General features: G+C 40.1%; 1 protein-coding gene across 11 annotated transcripts in view; it reads left to right on the top strand.

The window, feature by feature from the left end:
- Window positions 1-20304, top strand: part of cadm1a (cell adhesion molecule 1a) — a 312964-nt gene that overhangs the window by 275906 nt on the left and 16754 nt on the right. For 5 of the 11 annotated variants that reach the window (XM_058414921.1, XM_058414920.1, XM_058414919.1 and 2 more), the window contains 2 exons: window positions 5411-5491; window positions 16673-16705. The exons of 2 other annotated variants lie outside the window; for them this stretch is intronic. In XM_058414921.1, the coding sequence (XP_058270904.1) occupies window positions 5411-5491; window positions 16673-16705 (114 nt within the window). The remainder of the gene's footprint in view (window positions 1-5410; window positions 5492-16672; window positions 16706-20304) is intronic. 4 more of the 11 variants (XM_058414928.1, XM_058414927.1, XM_058414924.1 and 1 more) reach the window with 2 other exon arrangements.

The following is a 20304-nucleotide window of genomic DNA, read 5'->3' as shown; positions in this document are numbered from 1 at the left end:
CCACGCTGGCCGTGATAAGCCCTCGTCGGAAAGGAGGAAACAGACATCTCCACCATGCTGGATTCTCATGTCAATTGTTATCCTCCAGTAAACACGCCATCCCGTTAGCAGAGCCCAAACAGGATATCTGTTTGCAAAAAACATGAGCAGGCTGATGACTACACGGCCAGACTCACTCGACTGCCTCCAGCCGACCCACTGATGCAACCTACCTGTAAATACTCTCATTAACGTGTACACCCGCACTTGATTGTCACGAAATTGGCCGGGATGCAGCATGCACTTCTTTTTCATCATTAGCCTTGTCATAGATTCATCGCTTAATAGGCCAGAGGGGACTCATCAGTCTCCTGTCATGCAATGCAGCCGGCAGATTGGGCGGGTGCTGAGGGTTTTTTCTTTTTTTTTCTTTTTTCTTTTTTCTTTTTTTTCGTGAGGCACCCGTTGACTTGGTCCCACCCTCCCTCACCTCTCTCTGTCTCCACATCTCCCAGCCAGAGGAGTCTTCTCTGCAGCACATTCATCTCACTCTGTTTGCCGGGATCATTAATGGGGCGGACTCCCCCAGCCCTTCCTTCATTAGCCGTTAATTGGAGTCAATCACTCTGGGATTCTTGTCAATGCTGGATTTGACTGTACTCATTGTTATGTTACGCCATTCACTCAAACGTCTGTCTCACCCATCGATCCCAAAAAAAAGGCAAGAAGAATGCACCGAGCTAATTGAATTTACTCGCTTTTACTGAGTAAAGTGTGCTATGTCTGGCACTTATTGATGGAACGTTTCTCTATTTTGCCAGAAACAGATGGGATGAATTTGTCTGCATATGCCTCTATCTGTCTCTGCCACTGGAAAGCTCACAGATCCAAATAGGTTGTGGGTTTTCTTTTTTTTTTCTTTTTTTTTTCGGAGGCACATGACAGACAGACAAGGAGATGCAGAGGTGTCTCTGTGTTTATACCCCCAGAGCATCAGAACCGTTGCAATATTTGTCAGGATTAGGTCCCACCCTTTCCACACAGACAAAAGCCATCCTTGAACAAACAAACAGCCCAAGATGGAAGGTGGTTGTTGGGCAAATCAACAGCCTTGAGGTGTTGATCACTCTTTTACTTTGCATAATGTTTCTGAATGACCGTTCAGTATCCCCCGTGCTCCTGAAAATAGCACCGTGATCTCCTGCAGCACTGACGGCACCCCTTGCCTTTCTGCTTCCCCGCTGTTTATGCATGGCCGATCGCAGGTAGAAGATACACCCTTTTAGCAACCGGTCCACTGGGATGGCAGAGAGAGAGAGCTGGGATCGAGGGAGGGACTCTAAAATGCCGTATGATGAGCTCTCCTTCCTGCATTCTCACGTCTGGGGAATTGCCTTAACTGGCAGTGTTTTGCCGTGGCCCAGGTTTAATGAGCCTGCTCCACACACCTCACATCTCAGCCTGCTGAGATGATTCATAATGTGCTATGATAAACCCACACAAGCGTGACACGGCAGGAGAGCGCCTGCTGTTTAAAAGGCAAGAAGCCCTAAACTTATTGATTCACTCCAGCATTAGTGTGTTCTCTTAAAAGAGACGTGGCTAAATATTTACACAGAAGGCCCCAATAAGAATTATGGAGTATAGCTACCACTACAATTTTTTTTTTCCTGTCACATTTTTAATGACCTGCTGACACCATTAATCCCAAACATCTGCTAGGCGTTCACAGTTCGTAACGGGATAGAGCCAATTAAGTTGGCCCACCACTGAGGATGAGCTTCGTCTTAAGCTCATAGCACAGTACACTCTACCCATTCAGTCAGCTCCTGTGTGTCAATCAGGATATTTCTTTTTATTTTTTTTGCTTTCCCCGATTTTTCCCTGACACAGGAATGACGGTAAATGGTTAAGCAGGACGGCCAACGAAAAGGAGGAGGCGGGGCTTACTGATTTTTAGTTAAATTTAATAATGTACATCTGACCTAGCCTTGTTCTTGAGTCATTCAATTTATTTTGATTTTAGATTCTGCTTCAAGATGCTTTTAGCTCCTAACACTGCTTTCAGCTAGGTCTACAGGTATTTAATTCAGTTATCTAATCAACTGAGCTAACAGGGCATGGATATTTCTACAAGGTAAAGTAAACTTTTTAAGCTAAGTTAAAAGAACTGTTAGCTACCTAATGTTGCATTTTGCTTTATCTTATAATTTAAAAAAGATCAAACACTTTTTAGCAATATAGCAGTCAGTCATAACCATTTTATCACTGAGAACGTTTTATTAATTCGTTTCTAAGAACAGAACTGAACTAGACACACTGTTTATTAAAGCCAAGACACACTAATCAATCTCTAATGGAAACTTACCTGCTGCTCATCTGATAGCTCATTAGTGTCAAAATCCAACTGGTTTTGTGGCCACGCCGGTCAGGGCTTGTTTATTCCTGGTGATTAACACGAACAGTGAGGGGATGATTTTGTATTTTCTTTCAGTTCGGAAAATCTGAAATGTAAACAGTGACACTGGCAGGATAAAACTGGCATGATATCGACAACTGGAATTAAATTAATAGCAGAAAGACGGTAATGATAAATGTTTGAGAAAACTCATGCGGTGTTACATGCGGTGGCTAATGGAGTCAGTGTAGATAGGGACAGATAGCAACCTGAGGTGACCAGGTGCCCTCTTTTTTCCTGGACGTGTCCTCTTTTTTTTCCCCAAAAATATCAGTCTATTTATAATGAAAAAATGCTCCAGAATTTTCTATCACCTTTTTTTCTAGAATGTGGAGACCATTGCCTCCTTATAACTCATTTACACTCATATAGGTGACATGTGGTTTTGTTTAGGACCAGGTTGTGATATACAGTACAGTAACACAACACACATAAAGCGCAAATATACGACAGTGTGGACCAAGTGGAAAAATACAATAAATAAATAGGACAGCACACACAAACTGGACAGGACAGCAGTAATATCAGATGGATTTTTAGTAAATCCTGAATGACAAGCAATAAAGTGAAAAAAAAAAAACAAACACAAAGATTCTCTTATGAATATATGAATTTACACATGCTTTTTGATCGAGACACGGCAAAGCCAATGTGCTTTCTCGATAAGAATAAGAATGGGAGTTTATTATGTGATTTTTTTCTAAGTAATAAGAGTAAAGTTTAATTACTTTAGATTCAGGTGTCGAGTGTCAATCACTTGCCTACCGCAGACGCCATGCTCTCTTTTGTTAAAGCGAATTAAAGTAGCCCTACAGGTGGTTGATTGAATCACTGTAGTTTGAGACAGAAATCAATTTAACCTCTAATAACCTGTGATTCAGAAAAAAAAGCTTTTTATTGGCATGTAAAAGAACCTCATATAGCCAGAAATACTGTAACCCTCCATTTATTTATAATCGTCCTCTATAGTGGCGGATAAGTGAATTAATGGTCACGTAACCTAGACCTGATATGCAGATTTTACTCAGACGATGCTGCTGCATCAACGTCTTCACATCACTTCTTTTTTTTACATTTAATTTCGGTTTCGGGACTAGAGAGCGCTCTGTGTGAGGTGCGTGCTGAAAGACAGGTAGTGTCTGCCATTTTCCGAGTTGTTGCAGCGTGCCATGTGTGTGATGGAGGCAGCTCTGCAACTTACTCTCTCTCTGCATGTTTCTCGCCATCTCTGGCTGTGTTCCCTCCTCCTGGATATTTTATCATTAGCGAAGGGAAGTGTTCCCGGGCTCCCGCCGAGCTCTTTTGATGGAGCGCGGACAACAAAGCTGGGAGGGGAGACAGCCGGCCAATTTCCTCAGCACAGATGTTAACACAGTGGTATCTGTCTGGATGCGCCGGGCAAACAGTGGCACCGCCCGCGTCACTTTTCACGCCTGTTATCTCAGCAGCGAGCACACGATCCGCACACATCCTCCCCTAACCAGAACCAGCCACGTATTATTTCATTTTACTCGTTTCATTAACACTCACCTGTTTGTCTGTCCTGATTACTCCACACACAAAGGGACATTTCCTGCAACAGTGAAGCAGCCTTGAGTTTTTGTTGTTGTTGTTGTTGTTTGAGTGCTTTTAGGTGCACCAGTTGAATAATGTTTAAGGATGGGATGACTAAACTTCATAGATGGTAAATGGCAAATTAACACCCACCTCCTCACCTGCCTCTAATGAATTTGACTCATTTCATTAGCGATCCTGATTAGAAATCCTATGCACCGTTGGTTAACAGGCACTGCTGGTGCTAATCTGCACCCCGTCGTACCGAATCATACCAACATACCAACACAACCCCCTGTAGAGAGCATGTCAGAGGTACCTCCGCATCATGGTTTGGTGGTATGGGCTCCCATTTTCCATTTCTCTTTCTGTTTTCTTCTATTCAAAACATTTTGTCTCATCAGTTTTTTTTTTTTCATCGTCCCCTCTCATTGTCCCTTCATTCCTCGGCTTGACCATCTTAACGTGCTTTCACGCTCATGAGACCTTTTTCTTTGAAACGGCTGCCGACAGTATTTTTTATTTATTTATATATTTTTAATTTCCAAAGTTGAATTAAGTTCAACTTCGGGTCCAGAGAGGAGCAACAGAACAACATTCAAGTTTGAGTCGTGATGATGCCACACACATCCACAGCCAGAGAGCAAGAGCAGAGAGATAAATTAGATACGCATGTTAGCGTGTCCCTCTCCCCGGCTAGTTACTGTTGCGCGATAGGTAAGAGATAATTAGTGGCTGAGAATTAGCAAAAAATCAGAAGAAAATTGGATAAAAAAAGAAAGTTTTCAAAAAAGAGAAAAAGCGCTGAATGACATCGTTTTTATTTCTGCATCAGATCAGATCAGGTGAGAAAAATAAATCTGGAGCCTAAAGGTCAGGAGAAACTTTATTCTCATATGTGAGGGAATATAAATAAATTTCCCACATGTTAAAATGACAGAAATTTCACAGGTTTCAGGGTTTCCTAAATATTACAACCTGTCTGCATTTAGGACACAATGTCCAGACATCCCGTTTTAACCTTCGCAAAGTCACAAAGCTTGACCAGTTTTTGTTTTTTGTTTTTTTGCTAATAATAATAACCTCATTTAAACAGGACGCTAGGCTAGTTAGCTGTTTCTCTCTGGGACTGGTTAAAGCAATGATAAGAGTATAAAGAGTGGATCAAGTGAACTTTTTTTCCTTTATATATTTATTTTACGTATCACCGCAGATGCATTAGTGATGACCTACACTGGCTTCTTTATACTCTGTTTAAATGCAGATTTGGATTTTGTTGCTTTCTTTGCTGAGTGACAGTGTATACCATAATTGTGTTAAGTTTGATTTTTTTGCTTTCATTTTTGTTATTTCCCCGTTTTCATTTTTGCGTGTGTGTGTGTGTGTATGTGTGTGTGTGTGTTGTGTTTTCCCATCCAGATGCCCCCACCACCACCCCTATACCCACTACAGCCACCACCACCATGTACACCACCACCTCTCTCCCAGGTATCACCCAAGGTATAGTATGACCTCCAACCGCCCGCCCGCCCGCCTACCAGCCTTTGTGTGTGTGTGTGTGTGTGTGTGAGAGAGAGAGAGAGAGAGAGAGAGAGAGAGGGAACACTGCCGGTAGCTAGTCAGTCCTGATAAGATTCTCTTGCTGATAATGAGTGGCTGCTGCTTCCATCTGTGGCCAGACCAGTCCTGGCCCTGCTGCAACGCCAGGTCCAAGAGCCATCGTGTTTCTCTCAAATTTTAGCACAGCTTGCTCCTTTAGCAAGCTAATCTTATCAGGATCTGGAGCTGTATCCAGGCCTGTCTGCTGCCAGGATTACAGAACCCCTTTGTGTTTCCGGAGGGGTGACAATGACGGCGCTGTCTGGCCGGGGTTACACACAAACAGGTTCATGGTCCTCTTTTCTTTCAGACATTATTCCATCCAGTTATGGAGCTTCATCTATAGATAAGCAGAGTCACAAACATATATATATATATATGTATGTATGTATATATAAATGCTCAGATTTCTTTTATATTTTTAAAAATTTCTCCCAAAATGTTTTCCACCAGCTAAGACTCATCAAATGCATCAGTTTTGCCCTGGAGCTATGTGGCTAATGCAAGTGACTCTGTCTCACTCAAAATCTTTTTTTTTTTGTTTTTTTATAAATACAGCCATAAATCTTCAATTGACATTGTTATTCTAATAATAATAGGAAAAAAAAGAATTATGCCACAGCTCTGAAACCTCAGTTGTGATTTGCTAGAAGGTGGTGATTCATTTTTTATTACAGCAGCTCTGATGATAGTGCCAGATGCCAGCTGCAAGGCAGATCATAGCTTTATATATTAATGCATCCGCTCTAATACCATCTTTTTTATAGTAACACCTCAGTCCTAGCGACCTGTATGGAGGACGGTTCACATAATCTAAACATAAATCTATACCTGTTAATAGGAAGAATTTATTTTATTTGCAGTTTAATAATACATTCCGTTTCTGTGCTCTAAAAGGGAATAACACACGTCAGGACATGATGTTATTGGAAAATAATCAGCTTCGGGATGGTAACGGATTTTCATGTCGAGCTGCATGACACTATCACGTGTTTGATTATTTTCCTGCAACAGCACCATTCCGACTTTCACTTTTATGATTATAGATTCCGGATAAACCTCATCACCGTGACTGTGTCACATCAGTATCTGTGTTTCTGGGTACAGTGAAAAAAACTAAAGAAACCAAAAAACAATTCTTATTAGATGAAATACATTTGGAAACTGAACCGTTTCTTTAATCATGTGCATAAATCTGCATTGCTTAATACACTTGGAGCGCATCGCTTACTTTTAACAAGATGGGTTTTTTCCAAATGTATTGTTATTGCTGTTCCTGCGTTCATTAGAAATTAGGCTGTGTTCCCTCATAAAAAAGACAAACGAATGGTATTACTGCGTGTACACTGCACACGAAATCTAATAGAACAAGGCCGAGGACTAAAAATAGAACCCGACTTGGTTTTATTTGTTCTAGCTTTCACAATTAACCAACCTCTGTGGATCACTCACGACGGTCTAACTCCACCACTCGCTTTATATACCGTGCGTCTTTGCGGTCTCGTGGATCTCCCTGCCGCCATCATTAGCCTTGGCGGTCTTTGGCTATCGTTTTCAAAGAATGTGGTGAGCTAATAATGCTTTTGATAATAGAAAGCAAATTCAATGTTGCTGCTGGCTCCAAACTCTAAAATAGCCATTGATGTGATTTGCTGCCTATAACAATTATGGTTTTGAAGCGAGCAAGTTAGATCATTTTGCTCTCCATTTTCAGTGTTCCTCAGGGCAATTCTTTATATTACACAGAACACAGCTCAGTATGGCGGAGATGAGATGCACACTTTTTCTTTCTTTCTTTTTGTGTGTGTGTGTGTCTGCTTTTGAGTCGAAGCAGAACAGCCCTCAGCTACAAGTGCAATCAAACATTCGGGGCTGACTTGTGCGGATGATTTGAGTGAATCTGTAAAAAGCATAAAAATGAATCAGGCTTGATTAGGCTGCATGATTGCACTTAATGAAAGCACCAGTGATGCATGCTGATTAGACACACCCTGTCCTCGCTGTTAACAAACCCACCCTCAACCAGCACCAAACAACCTACCTGCTTTAGAATCATCCAGTCCGGTAATACAGCAAATAATCCAACAGCACCCGGGTTAATGACACCGCTCTGATGTAAGGAATAAAACACAAGGCGGTGTGCTGTAATAGGAAAAATAAGGTCTAACGCACCATGGGGTGGTGTGATGTGTGCTCATTAACCCCCTGAAGTGGACCATTTTTCTCTAACGGCACATCCAAGAGTGTTTTATTTCTCTGACACCACAACAATTTACCAACAATCCCAAATTTTTTAATTGTGCTTTTTAACTGCACATTTAATATTGCAGAACATCTGTGAGACAAGTTACTTCCTGTAATTATTTTATAACAGCAGCTATAAACCATCATTCTCTCACCAGCCTTATTTTTCTCTATCTCTCTCTCATAAGAAAAAAAAAAAGAATTTCCGACTCTTGCAGCATGCTGACACTAGAGACACCTTCCATATAAAGGTTATATAAATGTCCCCTTACAGAAACCTGAACTCTATCATGTCATTTTTTTAGCTGTGTTAGATTAGATTGAGCGTCTGCCATAAGAGTGGAAGTTGTTTCTATAGAAATGCTTGTTAGAATGATCATATCAAAAATGTAAAAAAAAATATCGCACTACAGTTGACGTTGCTGTCGAAGCCGAGCCTGTTATATACTGCCCATAAAAATCTTCTGACCAATCAGAATCGAGAGCTCAAAAACACGGTGGCATCATATGCTGTCTCTATCTCATTCTGTAAGGTCGAGTCAATCCGAAACACATCATCTGACTGCATCGAGTTCTTTATTGATGTCACACAGGCATGGTGATGGTTTTTTGGAGACTGTGTGACTGTACACTTGAGTTTCCACAGCGCTAACAGAACATCTTGTGTTAGTTTCCTTAGTTTTCAGTGATGTCACACAGGAGGATGTCACACAGGCATGGTGATGTGGTTTGTGAGACTGTGTGAATCTATAAGAAAGAAATGACCCAGTCTCATTCTGTACACTTCGTGTGTTAGGTTCTTTAGCTTTTTGCACTGGCGCTACAATGGAAGTCTGTGTCAACCAGAAACACACTCAGAAACACGTCATCTAACCATAACCCTGAGTGATGTCACACGGACACGGCGGTGCAGTTTAGGACACAGTGCAACTTATTGTCGTCTATAAGAATGAAATGACTCCGATTCCTTTAGTTTCTTTAGTTGTTGCACTGGAGTTACAATGAGAGTCTGTGTCATTCAGGACCACGTCATGTTCTTCGGTGATGTCACACAGACATTGTGGTGGTGTTTAGGACACAGTGCAACCTATAGTGTAATCTATAAGAACGAAATCTCGTTCTGTAAGTCCGAGTATTCACAGCTCTCGTGTTTGTTTCTTTAATTTTGGCTCTGTATCTACAATAGACGCCTGTGTGTCAAGCAGGAACACGCCGTCTGACCGTTTTCCTGATGTCACACAGACATGGTGATGTAGTTTAGGACAGCGTCTGACTTATGGTCATCTAGAATCCTGAAATCTCATTCTGTTAGATCGAGTTTCCAACAGAACATAGCTGTAAGTCTTCTTATATGAGCCCCGATTCCTGCTTTTACCTCTGATTGTATCCTATTATACTTGTGTATTTCGCCACGCCGGCCACCACCCCGCCGTAAAGCTCTGATTTCTTTTATCCGTTCAGGGGATGCGTATAGATCAGGAACACCAAATGAATTTATCAGTCCACCGAGGTAGAGGCCACTTCAAGATTTAATACATTTTTGATAAACTGGCTATGAGAGGAATGGAATGGGCTATACTGCACTTTTAAAAAATCTATTAAAGCCCTAACAGAAGGCTAAAGTGCTCTGCAGCTTCAGGAGGTGACATTTAGAGATGACTAAATTGCCATTTAGACCGAAAAATAAATGGCTACATGGAGAGGCTTTGCTGGGCGCCATACGTAACGGGGGCCAGTGTCATTCATTGCTATTTGTGTTGGCAATTTTTTTCCCCTGCTAAACACAGCTCAGAAATGGATGTTTATTGATTTTCCGTGAGTTCTTCTCTTTCTTTTTTCTTTTTTTTTAATTTCAGAAAGCTTTTGCAAATTTCACTCGTCACATTTATCATAGCCCTTTTGCGTTTTTTCTTTTTTTCCATCTGCAGATTTTTTTTTTTTGTTATTATCATCACCCCTTAATTTCTAGTTCAGAGCCACTATGAAAAGGGTGACACGCCCAGACACAGAGGTGCTCATTCATCCCCGTTCATCTCACAGACACAAGTACAGTGGCTGACTGATGACCTTGGCAATTGTGCTGTCAGGAAAAATGACAAGTGTATTCCTAAACCTACTCGTAGAAAAAGCAATTTGCCGGATGACTAGAGTTTATTGAAGAAAACAATAGCGACCGAAACAATGGCTACACTAAAACACACAACAGAAATGTCATTAAAGAATTGCTCTCCCTCATTAATAAAATGCAGTTGAATTAAATGCCACTGTTTTTTTTTAATTGATGAAAAACCATAAGCGGAGTTGGCGAACAATTCATTTCAGCCTTCAGCTGGAAAAATAAATAAATAAATAAAACATGAAAATGGGTGTGGGATTTAAATGGCATAAACACCATCTGCTAAACTGATTTTGAAGTTGAACAAATGAATTGCCCTGTACAAGCACTTGCAAGATAGAAGTCCATTTCTCTCGCTGTTTGATTTCTGCTGCGGAGTACAGCGCGGACAGAGAAGGATGGCTCGTTGGCAAAGAAAAGGCTAATTTGCTAAAGGTCAATTGCATTACCAGCGGGAAAACAACGACTGCAGTGCCGTGATACACGGCACACAGAGAAGACCATCCTCTGGAATTTATTGCACTTAGCATTTATTGCGCTCATGCAAACACAGAAATGCTTCCGATAAGTCTTTTTTATATAGAGCTGTATTGTTATGGGAGCCATGATTGCAAGCTATGATGGCCAAGCGGAGATGGGGATCATAAAGGAGGCCTGCTGGTAATCAGCACCCCAAGTGTGAAGCTGCCAGGCATCACGGGCTGAGTAAACACACATAGACACACAAACAGCCTGATTTTTCCATCTGCGCATCAACCACACCGCCATCCAGCCCTATTCGCTAGTAGTGATCACTGTGTGTACAGTTACAAGTTTTCTAGACGAGGTCAAACCTAAACTTGTCTGCACTCAGTAGCTGAACTGTGTACGCTACGTTATACCAATGTGATGAGAAACGCTCCTCCTTCCTGATTGGCTGACAGGTGTGCGTTAACTCTTTTTTTTTTTAATAAATAAACATTTATTAAGAACATATATGGAAAATGTAAAAAAAATAAATAAGCAGAAATACATCCCAGAACAATATAGGTTTAACAGCAGGCAAGTGTGATCATTATGCTAAGCTAACTGGATGTTTGACAGGCAAAGAGCTAAACACGCTAACTAATTAGCAGTAGAAATTAGCTGACTAAGCAAATGGTTAATAAGGACTCGAGTGCACAGGCGACTAAAGTCTAATGTACAGCAGTTTTTAAAAGATAGTTTTACTTACAGACACATTTTCATCATTAAAGTCCGTCAGCATTTTTAACCACAAGTATTTCACAGGAAACAGCAGCTAATCTTATCTTTAGCTAATTTTCCTCAGAGACGTGCTGACGTGCGTTAACTCTTTATATCAGGATTTGGGTTGGTGTATATGTGGTTGTGTGTTCGCCGTGGTGACATGAGCTTTCCATGCGGTCCACTTTTGGAACCTTTTATAATTGATATCGGACCTGGATAGGGCTGGACGTTAATGTATTGTATATTGTATATCGTATATTGTTTTATTCAGTCTACTGATTTAAATCTGCTCCGAAGGCTACGTCTGCTAGTCTCACTGAAGGCTTTATTATTATTACAGCATTATTCACATATCCCAGCTTTGGAAGTTGGGGTCAGAGCGCAGGGGCGGCTATGGGGGCAGCTATGATACAGAGTGCCCCTGGAGCAGACAGCAGGGCTGCTAAAGGTGGCCGCTTGGCCATGCTGGGGCTTGAACCTCGACCTTCCGATCAACAACCTGTTAGGCAGAATCAGACTTTTCTAATTCTAACTCTAACAGCCTCTTCTAAATTATACTCCATTTCTGCTTGTTTTTTTCCATCCTTTTGACAAAATTCTCCTACTTTGACTACTTCAAAGCCAGAGCCCTCAAACCCGGCATGAAGCTTGAGGGTATTGACGCACACTTTTGTTGGAGGCTTCGTTTTTTTCTCTCTTTATACAGTCTCCTCCTATTCTCAGTTTTGACCACATAGGCAGCTTTTTTGTTGTTTGAACTCCTTTCGCTTCTGCACATTTTCAGCTTCCACAAACTTGGTATAAAGTTGAAGACTATAATAACTTAAGTGCTCTGTGCTCATTTCGGTTTGTTTTCTTCCTGTTCATTTCCCTTCCTCTCATTTGGTGACTGCTACAATTTTCAAGAGAGCCTCAAAATTATAGCCTTAGTACAATTTTTCTTACATATATTGTGGTGTTCGTACACCTTTGCATTTTCCCCTTGCTAACTGAGCCCGCTTTCCCGAGCCGGCTTAAGCATGTAGTTTGAATACAATGTTTTTTGAAAGGTTCCTAGACCTGTAATCATATAATTGTGAAGATTCCTGAAGAAAACCAATTCAGTGTTGAAGTGCAATAGATATGAAATAGACAGGTTTTTTCTTTTTCGGTTTCCTTAAACTTTTTTTTTTTGGCCCGAAGCGTTAGCTACGCATTTAACGAAGTTAATTAACCCTGCCCCCTTTTTCTAAATGGTATAAAAAAGACAGCCACAATCCAGGACTCGAAAATTTGAATAAAGATAAAATTGACCAGATTTCCTCTCATGCACGTCATCTTCCGTTCTAATTCGGTCATCCCTCAGACCTTTGTGACTATACAATTAACAATTATAATGTCATGCCCATAGTGGCAAATTTTGCTGATTTTCAGCACGTGTCCTTCCCCTGTGCTGCAGGCGCATGTTCAGTTGCGGTCCCTGGTGTAAATACATTGTTGCAATTAGCCACGGTGCTATGTGTCCGCTGTCATGTCTGCTGATATCAGCTGCTGATGTCAGCAAGGACAGCGCCTCAGGTGATCCGAGCCGAGACAAAGGGCTGTGCCGAGGCAGGATAGCCGCTGCTGTTCGGCTGACGCATTGATACGCTCCTGCCCCGCAGCCTTCAACTGTAACAGGGTTAGCAGGCTCCCAGGGAAGCCTCCTATGATTGAGGGTTGGAGGACAAGCAGCGGATTGCACTACTTATTTTGGAGAAGCTCCTGTATTCCTCCTGTCCCACAGGAGCGGTGAGTAATCACACCCTCCCTCCCTCCTTCCACCTTCTCCACTTTAACTATCTGTTCTGGGTCTGTCTTCTCAAACCCATCTTTTTTGATGGAAATCTCAGAATGCATAAGAGGGCGGGAATCTTTCTCGTTCCTTCTCAATGTCAAATAATAACCTAAAGATATTATTCGTTACTTTGATCACCGTCCCTGTTCAGATGCGCATGCTTTATCTCACGATGCGGAGCTCGAACCGCTCGCCCGGAGTGAACCGAGCATGCGTTCGCAGGCTCCAGCTGTTCGTCTTTGATAACTACTCTGCTTTCGGACATGGCAGAGGTGCTCTCGACCCAGTAGTTCTCGGCTTCTAGTGAAGACTTTACATCAAGTTCATATGAAAGCTGACGGAATTAGAAGAGATAATACTGGTTCAGCTTCTGTACTATACTTTTACAGTTTCTAAAGAACATTCCCTGCATACCAGAATGTGACAGACGGGCATGAATTAACTTGAAGTTATGTCCTTCAAATGTTTCCGAGAAAACAGAGTGGTCCTTTAATGTAGTTTTCTGATTGCAATCTGAGAGGTTAGGTGTGCTCAGATATCCCACTAGCCTGCAAAAGCACTGACAATTATTACCATTATGTACATTTATGAATACATTTTTTAAATCCTTCCCTAAATCCTCTGAAATAACCTAATGTTAGCCAGCTAGCTGCATATAGAAGTGAATATTATGAAGATTAATGAATCTGATGGAGAAATTCTCCTCAGAAATCCTGTTAAAACTACCTCATGTTAGCCCACTAGCTGTATTTAGAAGTGAAAATGAGCAGGGATGAATATATCAGCCTAGCACATTTCAGCTCACACTACCACTGACATCTGAAACATTTATGAAGATGAGTTTAAAATCCTTTCAGGAATATCAACAAATTAGTTCATAATAGCCAGCTAACTAGCCTTAGCAGTGAAAGGAAATGATAAACATTGATTAATATGGTGGTTATTAATATTTAGCTGGTTAACAAATCACGTTAACCAGCTAACAGTTCAAATGTTCAAATCCTCTGAAATGATGCTAGATTTACTTATATAGGCTAGCTAGCTAACAACAGAAGTGGCAGATATGAACATCTATAATAGTATCTGAAAAACCTGTTAGTAGCTCAAATTAGCAAGCTGTAGCTAGCTGTAGCATGAAAATTATGAAGTTTATAAATTTTTACAGAAATCTTGTCAGGATAGTTATTTTATTAACATAGCTGTGGAGATTTAGAACATTTATTAATATGACAAGAACTCCCAAATCCCGTGAGGTTAGCTCCCGTTAGCCACCTGGCTAGATTATTAACATTTATTGATGAGACTTCATGATCCCCTCAGAAATGCGGTTAAGTTAGCTAATCTTTTTTTTCATATGTCTAGCATTAGAAGATTTCTGAATGTGACTAAATGACTCTGTAATAAATTTACACTTGCCAGGCGTAAAAAATTTGCACTCTGAGCCTTAAAATGGACGATAAACAATGCTTTTTTTAAAAACATATTGTAATAATAGCCCTCAATTCAGCCCCACATTTCATTACCGAGTTTTTTCCCGCTCATTGACCCAGGCTATGTCGTGTTGCATGCTGCTTTGATTGGAAAGCAGTTGACTTCCTTAAAACGGCACCTGCTACAGGTTCGCTCCTTCTCATCTCAGCATGCAGACATTTCACCGCTCTCTCTCATCTTCCCTGTTGTGCTGCGCTTCAGATGCTAAGCCTCCACCACACCTCCATACTTTGACCAGCTCGGGTAAACACGGAGGAAAGAGGTAAATTGACCCTGCGTCCATCAACACGTTCAACTTAATCTTAATGGAGAGTGAGCAGGGAGCGTTAGGTTATGCTTCAAGGCCAAAATGTCTGATGTTCAGACAACGACTGACATCCCTAATGTTTTTTTCCAGCCCATAACAAGCACCTCTGCATTGCAGAGAAGCTTTCCTGGTGTGTTTGAAGTGTTCTGTGCCCTAAGGTAATGCAATGCAATGAGGGCTCTAGCTCCTCGCACATGCCTCTACATTTCAGAGTAGATCATTAACACATGGCAGGGGGAAAAAGCAAGGCTTAGATGTAAGCTAAAAGGGAGAGTTGTACTATTAATGACTAAAACTGATGAACATTGCTTAAAAATAACTAACATGCAAAAAAAAATCTCTGGCCTTTGATAACATTTAATCTTGGCTCATTAATGACATATTCAAGAAGAACAGTTTGATAGCAACATGTCGGATAGTGTCTAGAAACAGGAGGTATTTCGATCACCATTTCCTCGATCATATACTTCACTTTTACTGCCTGTAGCATCTCCTGAAACAAGTCTGTCAATAACAAGGAACTGGCAACGACTTAAAACCTCATATCTGCATCATAGACATTTAATACCATATAGTCTAGTGTTTGTGGGTTAATATGAGTGTTTCAGTTGCAGCAGGACTGCTGAAGTTCTTATTAAATCCTACATAACAACAGACTGCACTCAACAATTCACACCTTCAAGGTATCCTGTAAAGTGCAACTAATGAAGGAGAAATCCTGTCCAATGTTAAGCAGCTGGCAAAAACATTTATCTCAAAAAATTTGATTAGAATTAGATTAGGTTAGAGTTTGTTAGAACTTGTTAACTCCAAGACATTTTTTCCTATTACTTTTCCTTTTACATCATGTCTTTTATTCCTGTTAAACCAGCAATTTAGCACCAGTTACACTTTCCAGTAAAGAATGACATGTTTGAATCTGTGAAAAGTTCATGAAAGAAGTTCCTGTTATCACTTTTATCACATTAGAACTTACAGAAGCCACAAAGCTTAAAGTTCTCCATCATAAGACTCACAGCAAAAATAACTACAATTAAATAACACTGAATTAAATTAAATTAAATTATATTTAAAAAGATTAATAAAATAAAACTTAATTGAAAAAATAAAATATAAATTGACACCAGAGACTTCTTCCAAAAATTATAAATAAATGTCAAAGTTTCACAATATTATAAAAGTTTCACAATATTAATAATTCTATATTCTTATTTTCTTTAAAAAAAAAATTGAATAAAGTCTTTATTTTTGTTTATCATTTGTCTGAGTTTATGTGAAGCATCTGATATACAAAGAAAATCTTTCAGAACTAGCTGTTACTATAACGTTTGCTATCATAATAAAACAAACCTGTGATTTAAAGCCATTATAGCATCGCTAATAACCAGTGCTGCTGTTAGAAAATAAATCAACCCCTTCGAACCGCAACCAGTGAAAAGTGCTGTACGGTGTTGCGTCATGCTCTGATAATTTTGCATCGTGATCGTGATTCTCTGAAAAAAATAAAGATCAACAGTTTGCAGTTCATATACCGCCATCAGCCTTTCAGTTGTAAAGTCTATAAAAAAAGTGCTGCCCCATTTTCCTAGAAACAAACGAGTGTGTTGTGACTGTGCTGCCTGTTGGATGGTGATGCTCTATTTCCTTTGATGTATGATGTTATATTTGTATTCCTGTTGGATAATCTGTGTGCTTTCTTTGTTTTTGTTTTTTTTCCTTCCTGGGCTTGTTGCAAGGTCTTAGTTGTGTGTAAATGTCTTTTGCTTATTGTTTTCCGTTTGTTTTCTGTCCCCCCCTCTCCCATTTCTCCTGTTTTTGCATGCCGTTCTCCTGTTCCCTTCCTCCCACCACCGCCTGTCACACCTCTCTTCGTGTGCTCAGACGCTGCGCCCAGCACTGAACCCGCTGCTCACGGTTGGTACCTCTCCCTCCTTCTTCTGCTAGCCCAGCATGCCTGGCACTGCATGCCAGCTGATCTCCGAGCACCGCTTAGTGCCCCCTGCCTCTGCAGGCAGCTGGAGACAAGCGCGGCACTGAAATGACGAAAATGCCATGTCGTGTGACTGTCCACCTCGTCCATCTGTCTGTATCCGTCTGCCCCATCTGTTTGTCCTGCCTGTCTCGTGCTTGTCGTCATCTCGCGTCTTTTGTCCCGGTCTCTTGCGCTTGACTTTCACTCACCTACAGGTTTTGGTCGTCTAACCCGGGTACTAACCAGGTATCTTCCGTTTTAGGCTGCATGAGTCTCTAAGCCGCGCCGCTCCTGTCACACTCCCCTAATCTGCCTGCATCACTTCCCATCAGTTGACATGCTCTCCAGTTTTTTATTTTTATTTTTTAAACTGATTCCTTTGATTTATTTTGTTGACAAAGTGAAGCGAAACATACCTCACGATGACACGAAGCGTTTCATTTGCATAACTAGCAAGCTTTCTGATATTTCAGTAATAATCCCAGAATCATGTCATCAAGACTTTCAGCGTATAAATAATTGCATTCTTATGCAAAGATATTCCACTAACGTGTCATCTTTCTGTTTAATGACTCAAATTATTGAATTAGTTCACAGTTAATTCTGTGTTGCACCTTTCTCTACACCTCACGCACACTGAGATGTTATATTCTGCTTCTGAATATTTGATCTGATTTTATACAATGAGCTGCATTTCTCCATTCATGTGCATTCACCTTTTAATATTTGAAGAGAAAATAAAAAGATCGAGTCTAATACAAGAGGTCCATGTGAAGGTGAGACTCATTCTTGTACACATCTATAATGCAGGAGCAAGGTATTTGAGGAGTAAACATGCTCACACCTGGATGTATGGATGCTGAACAGAGCAGCGAGTGTCTGGCTTTAATTGAGACACGTACAGTTTACTGTTAACATTTTCCATGTCAGGCAGCGAGCAGCTTTACTCTTGTGCCATTGCATATTTTAGGGGATTAACAGAAACTACAGAACAAATCTTGTCCAGTGACTCAAAAGACAAGAAGGTGAAACAAAATAAGATGAAGGATTTTTCCGTATCTCTGTAACTAAGCTATTTCCTAATGGAGCACGGGTCAGTACTGGTCTGTGAATAGGAGAAAAGACAGTCTTTAGTCACTTTCTGTTATCAGAATTCATGTGAAAGAGCTAGTATTTAACATGGAAGTTATGCGCTTTCATCCAGTTGCAAATGTAATCGCATAAAAGCCTTGTTTAGGTCAGAAATACCATTTATGCATGTATGATTTCAGCACTTGAATCGATTTAGTCGTAAAATGTATACAAGTTTTACATCACCAACATTCCAGCGAGCTCTTTTTATAGACTATTTCAAACTCCTAGTGAATCAGTATGATTATGTATTTATTGATTTAAAAGCACTTCTCAATAAGGGCATCTGCCAAACACCATAAATGTAAATCTGAATGTAAATGTAAAGGCAAACACTACTGAGCGGTGTTGAAAGGATGTTCAATACGAGCAGGTTGTGAATAAGAGCCTTGGCATGAGTGCAGGGCAGTCTCCATGATTAAAGCAGCACAAACCAAACACTATCCAGGTGAGATTATCTGCTGAAGCAAGGGTGAGACTCGAGCAACTGTTTGAGGGAAGTGCAAATCTTCAGGGTATCTATGTGTGACCTTCCACAGCAGCAGAAAACGAGTCACAAGTTTCAGAAAGCTCTGAGCAGAAATAGAGCATCAGGACGAATCGAGCGAGTCCGGAGGGTGAAAAGAGCCACGGGACTAGAAGCGTGTCAGGATTCAGAACATCAGGAAGCAGGAAGGACTTGATTAGGTTTACGGATATAAAAAAGTAACTAAAGCAAAAGATGCTAGAAAAAGTAAGAGAGCTAGTTCAAAGATGGGTCAGTTCTAGGTACAGGTCTCTACAGGGGTTTAGCTCAATAATCACACTGTGTAAGATAAGTACTGTTTATCAGCAAACTAGATGTATCTTATTGTATAATAGATTAATTAATTTGTATAATGCTACATGAGTCATTAAGTTAACTAATACGTTGGATTATTATTGATGAATAAATATTTATTGATGCTTATGATTACTGTATACAATGCAAATGAGCTGAAGAGTAGTTTTACTCAAGTAAACAATACGTAGGGTTTAAAACACAAAAAACAAATCCCAAAAACTTAATAACAAATCCGGAAACACAAGGACGATTCAGACAGAGTGGAAAAGATAGGTATAATTTGCAAACTGAATTGATTGGATGAGACATGGGTCACTCAGGATCTACAGGAAGTCCAGCAGTATCTGCAGCAGTAGAAAGTGGATTGGTGTGTGTATGAACACAGCTCTGCTCTTATAGCGCTCCTTACCTCCTTTAATCTGGAATAGTTTGCTCTTCCCAACATTCCTGTGTTCTTCAGGTGTGTTTTTAGAGATAAACTAATCTTTACTCCATGATACACTATCAGTATATCCAACATCACACTGACCATATGAACGTCCTTCCTCACAGTAGAGCTGAATGAACTCCATTTTATTATAAAGATAAATATATATGTTTGTTATTTTCTTTAAAAGATTTAAAGTTGCACTATCAAAAAAAACTGGTTTAAAGTGAAGGCAGAACTCCACACATGTACAAGAAATAAAGTGAGATACACAATTTCCTACTTCCTGTATATCCTGAGTGACAGATGTCTCGTCCAATCAGAGGGAAGAACTCCGCTCACAAACTATACCTACCTTTTCCGCTCTGGATCGTCCTTGTGTTGTTGGATTAGTTATTGTGTCTCTCCTCGGCCACTGTAAATACTAGTACTTTTTTTTAATTAATTTAAATATAAAGAAAAATAAATGTGATGTACAACATCCAAGAAATCCCAACGAATGGCTTCCCTGCATGTCTGCACCGTGGAACAATAACATGTCTTTATGGTAACACGCAGCTTTACTCTTCTACACTTTTCAATACTGGAATGATTTACATCAAAATCAAGAACCAAAAGTGTTGTCCCCGAAAGAACCTTTCAGTAAATGGTTAATTAAAGAACCTGTTCTATCTCTGCCTCATAAAGGACACTTGTTTAGTCTGAAGAACATTTTTCCACTATCTCGACCTTTGTACATGGATTTTAAAGGTTCTTTATAGAACCACACACTCTGACATTTAAGAAGCTTTATTTTTAAGAGTGTAAAAAATCCTACTGTCCGGTTAGACCTAAAAGAAGATGGGTTTGAGTCTGGTTCCCCTCGATGTTTCTCCCTCATGTCATTTATAGAAATGTTTTTATTTTTCCTGAGATTTCTGACATTAAATGAATAAACCATAAATTCAGTAAACCATTCATAAGTTAATAGATAATAAATAATAATAAACTAACTACGAAATCACTCAAACTGAATATTGCTCAATATTTCATGTATATTACTTGACACCACTGATCAGTTATTACTAGATTTTTTTAACAGTGTAATTAAATAGAATAAATGTATAGCCTTTAATGTGCGGTGTTGATGACCTGTGTTTTTATTAAGCAGACAGTGAAAT

Source organism: Hemibagrus wyckioides, linkage group LG18, assembly GCF_019097595.1.
Source record: "Hemibagrus wyckioides isolate EC202008001 linkage group LG18, SWU_Hwy_1.0, whole genome shotgun sequence".
Taxonomy (NCBI): Eukaryota; Metazoa; Chordata; class Actinopteri; order Siluriformes; family Bagridae; genus Hemibagrus; species Hemibagrus wyckioides.
Note: the sequence above shows the minus strand (reverse complement) of the source record. Positions and strands in the feature narration are given on the sequence as shown.